The sequence below is a fragment of the Delphinus delphis genome, chromosome 15, assembly GCF_949987515.2.
Source record: "Delphinus delphis chromosome 15, mDelDel1.2, whole genome shotgun sequence".
Classification (NCBI taxonomy): Eukaryota; Metazoa; Chordata; class Mammalia; order Artiodactyla; family Delphinidae; genus Delphinus; species Delphinus delphis.
This window is the reverse complement of record NC_082697.1, coordinates 29,456,417-29,469,605: the sequence shown is the minus strand read 5'-3', so window position 1 is coordinate 29,469,605 and position 13,189 is coordinate 29,456,417. Positions and strand designations below refer to the sequence as shown.

The window sequence follows — 13,189 nt, the reverse complement described above, 5'->3', positions numbered from 1 at the left end:
AAAAAAAAACACAAAAAAAAACACACAAAAAAAAATACAAAAAAAAAAAGATACAGATACAAAGACAGAAGCAGTTTGGACTCAGTGGTAGAGTGGGAGTATGAGCATAGTTATATTTTAAAGATTAAGAAAAAATGGAGTAAAAGAAGATGCCAAACAAACCTTTGGCCTCGCAGCTGAAAGAGTGGAATCTCCTCTGCTGAGAAGGACAAGACCTCAAGAGGAGCAGATGTGGGAGAGTTGGATCAGGAACATATTAAGTTGTAATTGAAAACATCAAATTGGCCCTGGAGGGAGTTCCAGGCAGGAGATACAAATGCAGTTGGTGTTTGACATGTGTCTACTGACTTGGAGATATGTCTCATAATCCCTCTTTCTCTTGCCTGCATGTTCTGTGAGATGAAAGGAGAGGAAAGAGCTATTAAAGAAAATATACCAATGCGGGAGATCCTAACTTGATTAGAAAACACCAAATCCCACCCTCAGAGCCCCAGGGTCACCTGCAGGCTTCTCATAAGGGGAGTGGGCAGTAGGGTTCTTTCTTCCACTCACTCTTGCGGTTAGAACTAATGGAACTCGGAAATACAGAAGCACTGTGGACTCCAGGGGCTCTAAATCATGAAGTGGGGTGACCCCAAGGAACCTAGTCACAGTCTCCCCCTTTTGGTTTTCCTTCCACCCTTACTCAGCCACTCGGCAAGCATAACCCTCTTCCCGCACTCTAAAGCGCCAATCGGTAAACTAATTATTCCCTTTTTCCCCCCCAGCTACACAGATGTTATTGATGTTGTCCAGGCCCTGCAGATACATCCAGATTCAAATGTCAAGTCCTCCTTCACCATTGGTGCCATCACAGTGTGTGTGGAGCCCCTGAGCTGCTACATGGAGCACAGGTACATACTTAGGACCACCTCTGGCCCACAGGGTGTGTTGTGTTTAAGTGTACAGAAAGCAGTTTTCTCCCACCTCCCAGTAGGAGACACATCTTTACATGTGCTTATGTTTTGGAATGCATCAGTCTACCTTATATGTAATAAATGCCCAGTTGTCATTTGATTAGTGCTAGGTCCTCAGAGCCAGCATTTGGACTGGCAGCTTCTCACCACTTTGTGCACTGAAAAGTCACCCTTCTAGGACAGTGGGACTTGAAATAGCTTCTCCCAGAAAAAAAGAATGCCTATGGCAGGCTTTTATTTTCCTCTTTACTGCAGGGGAGGGGCTTTGTGTCCCAAGGCACTTGGAGTACCTCACAGATACTTTTTCATGTGGTTAAGCCATCTTAAAGCATCTTACCTCAGTTAATGACATTTATTCTCATTACAAACAGGTGAACTTTTTTTTCTACTTTGGAAGTAATAACAAAGAAAATTGAGTATAATTCACTCATAATCTCACTCAATGTTAACTATTATAATTTTTGTGAATTCCTTTCTGGTCTTTTATGTGCATGCTTTTTTACAGTTGTGGTATACATATAATTTTATATCCTTCTTCTTAGGTTAACGTATAGACATGTTATGTAAGTGAACATATATATGTTCCTGCAATTACAGTGGTAATTACATTTTGATTGGGTATGTAATCATTATGTGCATATATGGACATAATAGTCTTAACCAGCTCCGCATTGTTAGTCACATAGGATGTCTGCAGCTTTTCACTATCATAAATAATGCTATGAGAACATCTTTATCCATATAAATTTCTGAAATTTCAGATAATTTCCTTAGAATAGATTCCTCAAAGATATTAATTAATTGTATGATAGTTTTATTACTCTTTATTCATATTTCCAAATGGCTTTCTGAGTGGGTTTTGCAGTTTATACTGCCTCAGTGGTATCTAGAAGTACCTATTTCATCATGAGAGAAATCCTCACTGGGAAGTGTCAAACATTACAGTGTCCCTTCATAGAGCTATTTGATTTCCTCTCCCTTTAGCCTAGTAGAATGTATCCAAGGTCTTTAATCATGTGGTTTTTCTGGCTAGTCCATATTATTATCATCTCCTGGTAACTGATTGATCTATCCTTAGATCTTCATCTGGAAAAGCTCCCTTCTCGAGTCCCAAATTGATATCTTTAGACTTCTCGTAGAATTTACATTAGAAGTTACTTCCCTAGTCACCTTAACTGATCCCAAGAAATGTCTTCACCATTCTCCCTTCTCTTTAGCTCTGACCTAGGTTCTGCTCTCCCATAATAAAGCTAAGGTGGTCTATTTTTCCTTCTGCCTTAGGTTAGGTTATTGTAGTGAATGCTGAGCATCCCCATTGTACTTCAGAATGCCATATTGAGTCTTACATGCCACTCTTTCTACCATCCATGTCTCTTCTTTTTCTGAAGTTTTTACTTAAAGATGAATGAAAGCAGAAAGGGGTCTAACAGGGGACTAGACACTACTAGACATATTAACATAGAAAGGTAGGAAAAGATAGTAATAAACAAAGAACAGACAAAGGTTACACTCTAGACAAGCACTCTTCTACACCGTCAATAAAAAGTTAAGGAGAAGAGAAACTAACAGGGTGGTGAGGGAAGAGCTCAAGGAAGAGATATAAAAGGTCTGGGGAAATGGGGAGGAGGGATCTTCCTGGGGTATTGGAAATGTTCTAAAACAGAATTGTGGCAATGGTTGCACAACTCTGTAAACAATTTACTAAAAATAATCATTGAATTGTACACTTTAAATGAGTAAATTTTATGGTGTACAGGTTATAAATAAAGCAGTTAAATAGAAAAGATCGGGGAAAAGGAATTTAGCTGACAAAAGCAGCTGAAAGATAAACTGTTAGAGTCCTAGAAAGAAAATAAAAATTTCACTATAGAAATGAAAATCTCAAAGCAGTGAGAAGTAAAAGTAGACACTGCTAAAACAAAATGGAAAGGAAATACGGAATTCCCGGGAGGTCCAGTGGTTAGGACTCCTCCCTTCTACTGCAGGGGGCACAGATCCAGTCCCTGGTCAGGGAACTAAGATCCCACAAGCCACACAGCCAAAAAAAAATTTTGAGAGGAAATAGACAAAGAAATGAAGACAATTAGAGAAAAGAGAGGAATTATAGAATACAGATTTAGCTTTTGCGAGGACAGAAATCATTTCTGTTTAATGCTTAGTACATAGTAAGTGCTCATGAAGTGTCTGTGGAATAAATGAGTGTGCCAGCATGTGAGGAATAAGTGTCCTTGAAGAGAATTAAATAAGTAAATCAATAAACAAGCTAAAGATAAGCATATAATCTCTTTAAATATAGAAATAAGGGTAAAGTATATGAATTATAGTTATGGAATATAAAAATACAAATGACAAAATCAGGTGGGTTAAAAAGTATAAGAGATTAGGACTTCCCTGGTGGCACAGTGGTTAAGAATCTGCCTGCCAATGCAGGGAACACGGGTTTGCGCCCTGGTCCGGGCATATCCCACATGCCACGGAGCAACTAAGCCCATGCGCCACAACTACTGAGCCTGTGCTCTAGAGCCCGTGAGCCACAACTACTGAAGCCCACGCACCTAGAGCCCGTGCTCCGCAACAAGAGAAGTCACCGCAATGAGAAGCAAGCGCACCGCAAAGAAGAGTAGCCCCCGCTCACCGCAACTAGAGAAAGCCCGTGTGCAGCAATGAAGACCCAATGCAGCCAAAAAAAAAAAAGTATAAGAGATCAAAAATAATATTTGTCAATAAATCAAAATTACTGATTTGCTCAGTTTTTAGATATTAATGAGAAATTTCCAAATTTACTTTTGAATCCATTCCAGAAAGTAATTTACTATAGTGGTTTACTAATGCTCTGTTGGAAAACTAATGATTAGCCCCTGTGCATGGGCTGTGGAGCTATTCTGTTTCATGTGCATGGGGGTGCATGTGGAATAGAATAAGAGAATTACGGGACTCATGATCAAGAATAGAAAGTTATTGGGACTTCCCTGGTGGTCCAGCAGTTAAGACTCTGCACTCCCAGCACAGGGGGCCGGGGTTCAATCCCTGGTCAGGGAACTAGATCCCACATGCCTTAACTAGAAAATCCCATGTGCCACAACTAAGACCCGGTGGCTCAGCCAAGTAAATAAATAAATATATTTTTTTTAAAAACTTGGTTAAAAAAAAAAGAATAGAAAGTTATTAAATAACATTAATCCCATTCCATTAAGAAAAAAATTAAGTGGGCCAGTGTTAAGCCCATAATTTTTTTTTTTTTTTAAAGAAGATGTTGGGGGTAGGAGTTTATTAATTAATTAATTAATTTTTGCCGTGTTGGGTCTTCGTTTCTGTGCGAGGGCTTTCTCTAGTTGTGGCAAGCGGGGGCCACTCTTCATCGTGGTGCGCGGGCCTCTCACTATCGCGGCCTCTCTTGTTGTGGAGCACAGGCTCCAGACGCGCAGGCTCAGTAGTTGTGGCTCCCGGGCCTAGTTGCTCCGCGGCATGTGGGATCTTCCCAGACCAGGGCTCAAACCTGTGTCCCCTGCATTAGCAGGCAGATTCTCAACCACTGTGCCACCAGGGAAGCCCAGCCCATAAATTTTTAAAAAGCAAAAACAATCTGGGAATTCCCTGGCAGTCCAGTGGTTAGGACTTGGTGCTTTCACTGCCGTGGCCTGGGTTCGCTCCCTGGTTGGGGAACTAAGATCTTGCAAGCTGCATTGCATGGCCAAAAGAAAGAAAGAAACAAAGGAGGGGGAGGGAGGGAGGGAGGAAGGAAGGAAGGGAGGGAGGGAGGGAGGGAGGGAGGGAGGAAGGAAGGGAGGGAGGAAGGAAGGGAGGGAGGAAGGAAGGGAGGAAGGAATCCATCCTTACATAGCCAACTGTGGTAGATTAAAATTATGGCCACAGCAGAAGCAGCCCCTCCCATCAAGACCTGAAGAGTCGAATCTACTTCTCACCTGGGCATTGTGACTAGGCTTTGGCCAGTGGGACATCAAGAAGCATGAAACAAGCCAAGGCTTGAAAAGCATTTACACATTGGGGTTTGCCCTCTCTTGCTTCTGGGAGCTAAGACCACCATATGAAGAAGCCTGGGCTAGGCTGCTTGAGGATGAAAGATCATGTGGAGAGAGAGGCCCAGCCATCCATTCCTACCATTTGGACTGAGACCCCAGTTGGGCCTGTGAGTGAGACCATTTTAGATAATCATCAGCCCCAGCTGAGCTGCCCCAGGCCAAAACAACTGCCCATTCAACCTATAGAATCATGAGAAATAATAAATCATCATTATTTTAAGCCACTTAGTTTTGGGGTGATTTTTTATACTGCAACAGTGTAAGAAAATAGGTACACATATACACTCTTTTTTTTTTCCATACACTGTTGATAGGAATGTAAAATGATTTAATCTCTTTGGAGACAAATATGGCCATTCCATTGCTCAAATTTTATCATACAGTTATATTTTTACAAATGTGCAAAGATATATGGTATAGGGGTGTTTGTTTCAGGCAGAATTTTTAATTCCAAACAGTAGAGCCCACTCCAGCATGTCTAGCTGGGGAGGAATTTACTAATGTACATTATAGCTTGCAGAGTCTCTAGGAGGGTCAGGCTGTAATGGCTAGGCAGCCAGGTGGAACACTCAAACTTCCTGTAGGGCTGCCCCGGTGAAGGGGATATCTCAACCACTTCTTCCACCAGAAAATGGAGTCTGCTTACCATACATTCCCTCACTCACCATGCTCATTGCCACTTGGAGTCTAGGTGGTAGAACTTCAGCCATATGCCTGCACCAGACGGCAAGAAAGGCTGGAAAAGCAGTTTTCTGCCATTTACGCCAGGGACGGGCTTCCCAATTCCAAGTCTGGGAAAGGTGTTTAGAAGGTACTGGGCAGTCTGAAATATGACAGGTGTGCTCTGCAATGTTCAAGACAACACTATTAATAATATCAAAGAACTGGAAATAATCCAAATGCTCAATTAGTAAGTGACTGGTTAAATTTGGGGATATTCATAATGGACTGCTATGCAGGCATTTTTTAAATTCAAGTAGATTTTTATCTTCTAACATAGAAAATGGCCATAATATTTTATGAAGTGAGAAAAACAAATTACCAAAACAATGTATATTTTTTAAATGTTTACTTGTATACGCATAGAAAATATCTAGAAGGATACATGCCAGACTGTGAAATGGTTGTTCCTTCTGGGAAATGACCAGTTCCTTGGGGGCAAATGTTGGATGATGGGAAAACCATTTGATATTTTATAGTATCACGTATATTGCTTCTTTTAATGTAACAGCTTTATTGAAGTTTCTGTGGATATACTTATTCTGGACATTTCATGAATGGAATCATATAATATGTGGCCTTTTGTGTCTGGCTTCTTTCAGGGTTCATCCATGTTGTAGCATGTGTCAGTGTTTCATTCCTTTTTATTGACAAATATTTCATTGTATGGATATATCACATCTTTTTTATCCATTCATCAGTTGATGGACATTTGAGTTATTTGCATCTTTTGGCTATCATAAATATACTGCTATGAATGTTTATGTATTAAGTTTTCATATGGTTGTATGTTTTCTGTTCTCTTGGGTAGAATTACTGGGTCATATGGTAACTGTATATTTAACTTTTTTTTTTTTTTTTTTTATATTTAACTTTTTGAGGAACTGCAAACTTACCCAAAGCCACTATACCATTTGCATCCTCATCAGCAATGTATGAGGGTTCCCATTTCTCCACATCTTCACCAATACTTGTTATTTGTCTGTCTTCAATAATATTACAGTTTAGGGCTTCCCTGGTGGCGCAGTGGTTGAGAGTCTGCCTGCCAATGCAGGGGACACGGGTTTGTGCCCTGGTCCGGGAGGATCCCACATGCCGGAGCGGCTGGGCCCGTGAGCCATGGCCGCTGGGCCTGTGCGTCCGGAGCCTGTGCTCCGCAACGGGAGAGGCCACAGCAGTGAGAGGCCCGCGTACCGCAAAAAAAAAAAATTATAATAATAATACTACAGTTTAGTAGGGAGGACGATATGCAGAGAAGGAAAGGAGTGAGCCAACATTTGTTTTCCACTGTTTGTTAGACACTGTGATGCTTTACCCCTTTCAAACCTCAAAATCCCCTTTAGGTATTTTGGGAGGCATTTAAGGTAGGCATCATTACCATGTTTTACCATGAGGAAGCTGTTGCTCAGAAAAGTTAAATAATTTTCCAAATGCCACACCCATGACATGTACACAATTAATCATGATATAGGGTAGGAAGTGCTGTAATAAAAGATTCATGTAATTTTATAAGAATTATAAAAAAGCAATAACTCATAGTTGGATTAGTAAAGAAAGCCAGCATATGAATTTGAAGGACAGGGATGCCAGAGATGCCAAGATATGAGAAGAAATTGCATGCATGTGCAAGTCCATGTGTTCTGAGTATTTTCTTTGCACCTGTTTAAAGTGAGCAGCTTAATGGCCCTCTACCCTGTCAGGGGTTTAAAACATGAGCATCCAACCTGTGATTGTATAAGATGCCTTGAGGGGAAACATTGCTCAGCCTTGTCTAAGATGCCACTGGTGTGAATTTCTGTGGGCTACTGCAAGAAAGCAAGCAGGGCACTGAGAAGGGCTTTTAAGGGCATGTACTCTAAAGTCACAGGTACTTACTTGATGGGGACAGTCATTTTTCTAAGAATGCATTTGCTGTGTGGCTGGCCATTCAGTGGACTATGAATGCAGTGAAGTCAGTGACCTCTATTCTTGGGAGACTCTGGTGCGGATGTCTCTTCCTTTGCTCCAGGGCTCCTGACCTTGCTCAGAGCACATGGGGATTCTCCCATGGAATTCTTTAGAAACCATGAAGGAGTCAGGCAAGTGAACTAGATCCACAGCCCAAAGCTGTATTCATCCAGCACACTCATCCACCAAATTTGGTTCCAAATGCTGTGTGTCTGGCTGTTGTCAGAAATCAAATTAAAAGATGAGGATTTGCCACCACCAAGAAAATTGCAGGAGAGAAACTCCCCTCAGTGTTTTGAACAGCACTAATACCTGCCAACTACACCAGCAACAATTCAGAGGGTGGCTTCATCAAGCATCTTATTTGCAGGGGAAGAAAGCACAGGAGCTCTGTGGTGCCAAATGAACCCGGGTCCCTGTATAAGCTCTCCCATTTCCTAGCTGCATGTGGGACCTTGGGCCAAGTGCTTAGCTTGCTTAGCCAACCTAAACCCACTCTTTGTGGTTTTTAGGTAGCCAAGGCACAGGGTGGATGTGAGAATAAAATTGTATATATGAACTGCTTGCACAGTGCCCAGCCCATGGTAAGAACTTGATAAAAGGCAGCTATTCTCATTAGTGTTAGCTTTCTTCTCTAAGAAGAGCACTGTGGTGTTTTAGAAGTTTTAAAGCACTGAGAATATGGGCTTTTCTCTGGAGCTTACTGCAGAGCTACAGTTGTTAACTCACACTTTGGATTAGTCACCCTCAATCCAATCAGTCAGTTTCCTACATTTCATTCACCGTTTGAGCTCAGAATAGGATTAAAGGGAAACCAGGATTCTGTTGTGCACATAAAGGGAAATATGGCAACTTTGGTACTGAAGGCCCTTGGCACAGTTAGGTAAAATAATTCTCATTTTCCCTTGAAATTTCCCCTTTACTGTCAGGACAGTATCTCTTTGGGAGGGTGGAAAAGAAGACCAAGTTCTCTTTCTCCATTTCTTATAGTCTTGAGAGCTGGCCCTGTCCTCAGTATCCCCTCTTCAACATTCCACCAAGAGTTGGCCACTTTGGGACTTCTGTGGGGTTTCTGGCTTAGGGGACTTTGGTTCAAAGCTATGAAAACCTTTTGTATAATCATGGCTATCCTTAATGTTCAGTGTTGCCTGCCCGTTGCCCCACTGAGTAAGTCATCTTGTATGTTAGTGATATTCACATTTTTGTGAGAAATAACCAATGAAAATTCTGAGATTAATGGTTTTAAAATATTTCTTTTTTCTCCCTAGATTTCTCTTTCCTAAATGTCTCGACCAGTGTTCACAAGGTAAGCAATATGCTCTGTTTTCGCTTGCAAGCCTTTCAAATTATGTTTAGATGCGACAGACTTTTCTTCATGCTCCCACCTACCATTCTGAAATCTAAAGCAAATAAAACTGATCCAGGGAAGACTTGGGCATTTTTTGCTTTTATCATATTTGATAGGCAGATTTCTTCCGAGAGTTTGTCTCTTAATGATAATAAATTGCCATGGCAACACTTCTTCTGAGCTGGCCTTAAGTCTGCCCTGGCCTTCCAGCTAATGTCAGTGGACTGAATAGGTATTCCTAGCCTGTGGATCAGCAAGATTTTGATGCATTTCTCCTGTCTCATGAGTGAGAATATGGCCGAGTAGAACCTCCTCCCTTAGTCCCCTGCTACATATACTGAAATTTTCCACGTCTCCTTTATAACATTTAGAAAAATCCACACATCCTGTAGGTTACACTCATCCTTGCATTGTCCTACCTTCTGGCAGCCTGGGAGCAGCACTTTTTAGTCATATTAGCTATGATGGCTGGAGACCCAGAATAAATTCTAAATTTCCTACAGTTAGTGATAAAATACTTATTGTTGTCAGAAGGCCTGGGGTCTGGGCTTCCTGAAACAGCCCAGCAAGTAGAAATCAGATGGAAGAAAAGAACTCAGTGTCACCAGCACGGTTTTGCCCTGCTGATGCCATTGCCAATCCACAGGGAATGGAGACAACAGAGCATTCGTAGAGCTGTTGTCTTGGGGAAGAGCTGAGTTGGAGGCTGTGCAGGGCAGGAGGCCGGGTCACTGGAGAGAAGAATGTGTGTGTTGGACTGCTGCACCAGGGAGTCTCAAGTCTAGCTTTTAGAGGCCCCTGTTGCTTTCTAGGCACTGCACCCCAGAAGCAGAGTTGAATGGAGGTTGGCTGGGTCTATCCACCGTGTCCACCCCAGGTAGATTAAAGAGATTTTATAGGGGCTGGGTTAGTAGGATCTGGTAACAGACTAGATGGGGGGACATTGAAAAAGGGGGTATCTGGAGTGACTCCTAGGTTTCTAGCTTGGGAGATTGGAAAGGTTGGTGGTACCTATCCTTGAAATAGACTACATAGGAGAAAACATAGGTCCAGGAGATAACCAAAGAGAGCTGTCTGGTCCTTCGATAAATGTTTGGAAGTCATGATCAAAGCGAACGGTGTGGGCTGTAGTAAGCCCCTCTGACTATATGATCGATCATATAGTAATCGATCACATAACTGATCACATGAAGATTGCCACCCTAGTGCCCCTTGGCTTCTTGACACTTTCTCCTTCAGTGCCCCTCTTCTTTTTTTGCATGTGGGAAAAAGATGATCAGGCTACCTTGGCAAAGAACCTTTTAAGCAAGTGTTCTGTCTTTACTGTCCATGAACCTGGGCCAGTATTGCAAGAGGAAAGCTCTTTTAGGCCAAGACAGAATGAGTTCTGTCTGGGATTTTGTAGGCATATTTCATTAGCACTGCCTTCCAACTCATTGTTCAAAGGTAATGTGTGTCAATTCTGTACTTATATAAAGAAAGCTAGGGTGGGGGTGGGAGGACTTCCCTGGTGGTCCAGTGGTTAAGAATCCGCCTTCCAACGCAGGGAACTCGGGTTCGATCCCTGGTCGAGGAACTAAGATCCCACATGCTGCGGGGCAACTAAGCGCGTGCACTGCAACTGCTGAGCATGCGAACCACAACTAGAGAGCCTGCATGCCACAACTACAGAGCCCACACGCTTTGGAGCCCGCATGCCACAAGAAGAGAGAAGCCTGTACACCACCACAAAAGATCTCATGTGCCACAACTAAGACCCAACGCAGCCAAAAATTAAATAAATTTTTTTTTTTTTTTTTTTTTTTTTTTGCGGTACGCGGGCCTCTCACTGCTGTGGCCTCTCCCGTTGCGGAGCACAGGCTCCGGACGCTCAGGTTCAGTGGCCATGGCTCACGGGCCCAGCCGCTCCGCGGCATGTGGGATCCTCCCAGACCAGGGCACGAACCCATGTCCCCTGCATCGGCAGGCAGACTCTCAACCACTGCACCACCAGGGAAGCCCAAATAAATATGTTTTTAAGAAAAGAATTAAAAGAAAAAAAAAAAAAAAGAAAGCCAGGGGAATTCCCTGGCAGTCCAGTGGTTAGGACTGCCACAGCCTGGGTTCAGTGCCACAGTCACTCCCACAGCCTGGGTTCAGTCCCTGGTTGGAGGCGTAAAAAAAAAAAAAGAAAGCTGGGAATGTGATCAGATGTAGACAGATAACCTTGAGGCCATATATGCTGTTTTCTGAACTGCAAAGGGCTTGTTAAGTGATAGTGCCTTGGTAGACATCTTCCCCTTACATCTGGGCCAAGAGGACACTATAGACTGATCTGACCTAATTCACCATGGGCATGGACCTTCTGGGGAGAGAGGAGATAAAATGCAAGTATTTCTTCTTCCTCAGAGATTTGATGGCTCTCTTAGAGGTAGAATCTGCCACCGGTAGACAAACATTTTACGTCCTAAGGGAGCAGTTGCCTCCCTTCGCTCCTGTTCATGAGTTAAGCTCCCTGATTCATTGCTTTTACAACAAAGGATTATTTTACAATGAGAAAAGCACTGTATTGCAGCCACAAGATGATGTGTATTACAGAGATCCAAGGATTAGGAAATAATCTCAATGCTTAAACAGCAAGCAAGGCTCATTATAATGCTGGCTTTAAAACAGAGCGCAGATAATTTACTACCATGATCTGCTTTTAGATGTATCTGTAGATAGACAAAAGAAGTGAGATTTGTGTTCTTCTGGGTTGCTGGAAGTCTTTAGCCAGACTGGGATGGTCAAACAGACCTCAGAGATGTTTCTCCACTCTTGGGAACAGGCCAGTCCAGGCTGCCTGCTCACTCACAACCCAGACTGGTGAGGCGTTGGCCAAATCAGAGTATCCACTCCTTGATAACAGAGCAGAAGGAAGCTCCCGGCCCAAGCAAGATGAAACCGCTCATGATGGCCTCTTCACCCTGTGCTCCAGATAACTGCTGTACCTTGCCTTGAAGATGGCATTTCCTCTTGGCAGGTAGCAGATTGCATAGCTGGCCTAAGGAATGCTGGGGATAATCCTTTTGCTTGTTTCTCCACAAAGCAAAGCCCCTTTTATATGTCCAATTCCTGACCTAGAATCCAAAGCCCACAGTGTTTGTCTACATGGTACTCATGGGGCAGACAGGACTTTGGGCAAGTTATCTGTCAGAGACTCGGATCCTAGCCTTTTCTCAGGCAGGACAAGCCTGTGCTTGTGACCCTGCTGCATGCCACTCAGGTTGGCACATTCGCAGTAGTCTGATTCTCCAGTTTCTTCTGCCCAAGTAGATGCTAAGTAGAGTCCTAGGGCCTTTATAGATCTTCTCTCAGCCTTTCCTGACTCCTCACTGCAAGATCCACCACAGCTATTCTTGTCTTCCACCCCTGGTAATGTCATGGGCCTCTCGCAGGAGCCGGCTCTCATAACTGCCATCTCTGGAATGTGCTGAGCCTTCTAGAACCCTGCCTGCCACCCCACTGTGCCACATTCTGGGCCTGGCTGCCTGGCCTTGCTTTACTCAGTTTCCAAAGGCCCCAGCCACTTCCTGTGGCTGCACCAGGACATGGGGTTCTGGCAGTAGGCTCACCAGGCTGTCCTCACTGCCTCCCCACAGCCTGCAGAGTGACCTTTCTAAATGGGAATGGAAGCACAGGCACTACCAGTGTCACCTTTGTTAGGAGGCTTTCCTAAAACTCTGACTGCAGATGGTCCATCTTAATGTTAAAGCTTATGAACAAGGAAGGCATGTGAGAAGCCTTTTTAAAATAGAATAAACAAAATGCAGACATATTCTCCATTTGAATTCCTAAGTCTTGTGCTATTACCACATCTAGGCCATACCTGAAGACCTTGAGAATAGAAGTTTTGAGTGTAGGAGAAGCTGTTAAGAAAATGTGGTTCTGTATATTCCTATATACTTGTATATGCATAGACTATCTGAGGAGGCATACCCAAAATCTGGTTATTAGTGGTTGCCTCTGCGGAGGAGAAATAGGGCTCAGGGTGCCAGAGAAGGGAAGAAGAAACTTGAACACCCTTTTTTACCTTACAAATTTTGCACCAAAAATATGTATATACTAATAAATCTTAGAAACCTTTCCAGATGACTGTCTGATGAATAGTACTTGCTCAGACCTGCAAGTGGGAGAATTTTTGGCATGTGGGTATCCAC

The 13,189-nt window shown here is 43.0% G+C and overlaps 1 protein-coding gene across 1 annotated transcript in view; it reads left to right on the top strand.

Moving 5' to 3' along the window:
* DNAAF9 (dynein axonemal assembly factor 9) overlaps positions 1 to 13,189 on the top strand; it is a 149,038-nt gene that overhangs the window by 115,307 nt on the left and 20,542 nt on the right. Inside the window, exons 28-29 of the mRNA XM_060031149.1 lie at positions 768 to 893; positions 8,932 to 8,969. Of these exons, the coding sequence (XP_059887132.1) occupies positions 768 to 893; positions 8,932 to 8,969 (164 nt within the window). The remainder of the gene's footprint in view (positions 1 to 767; positions 894 to 8,931; positions 8,970 to 13,189) is intronic.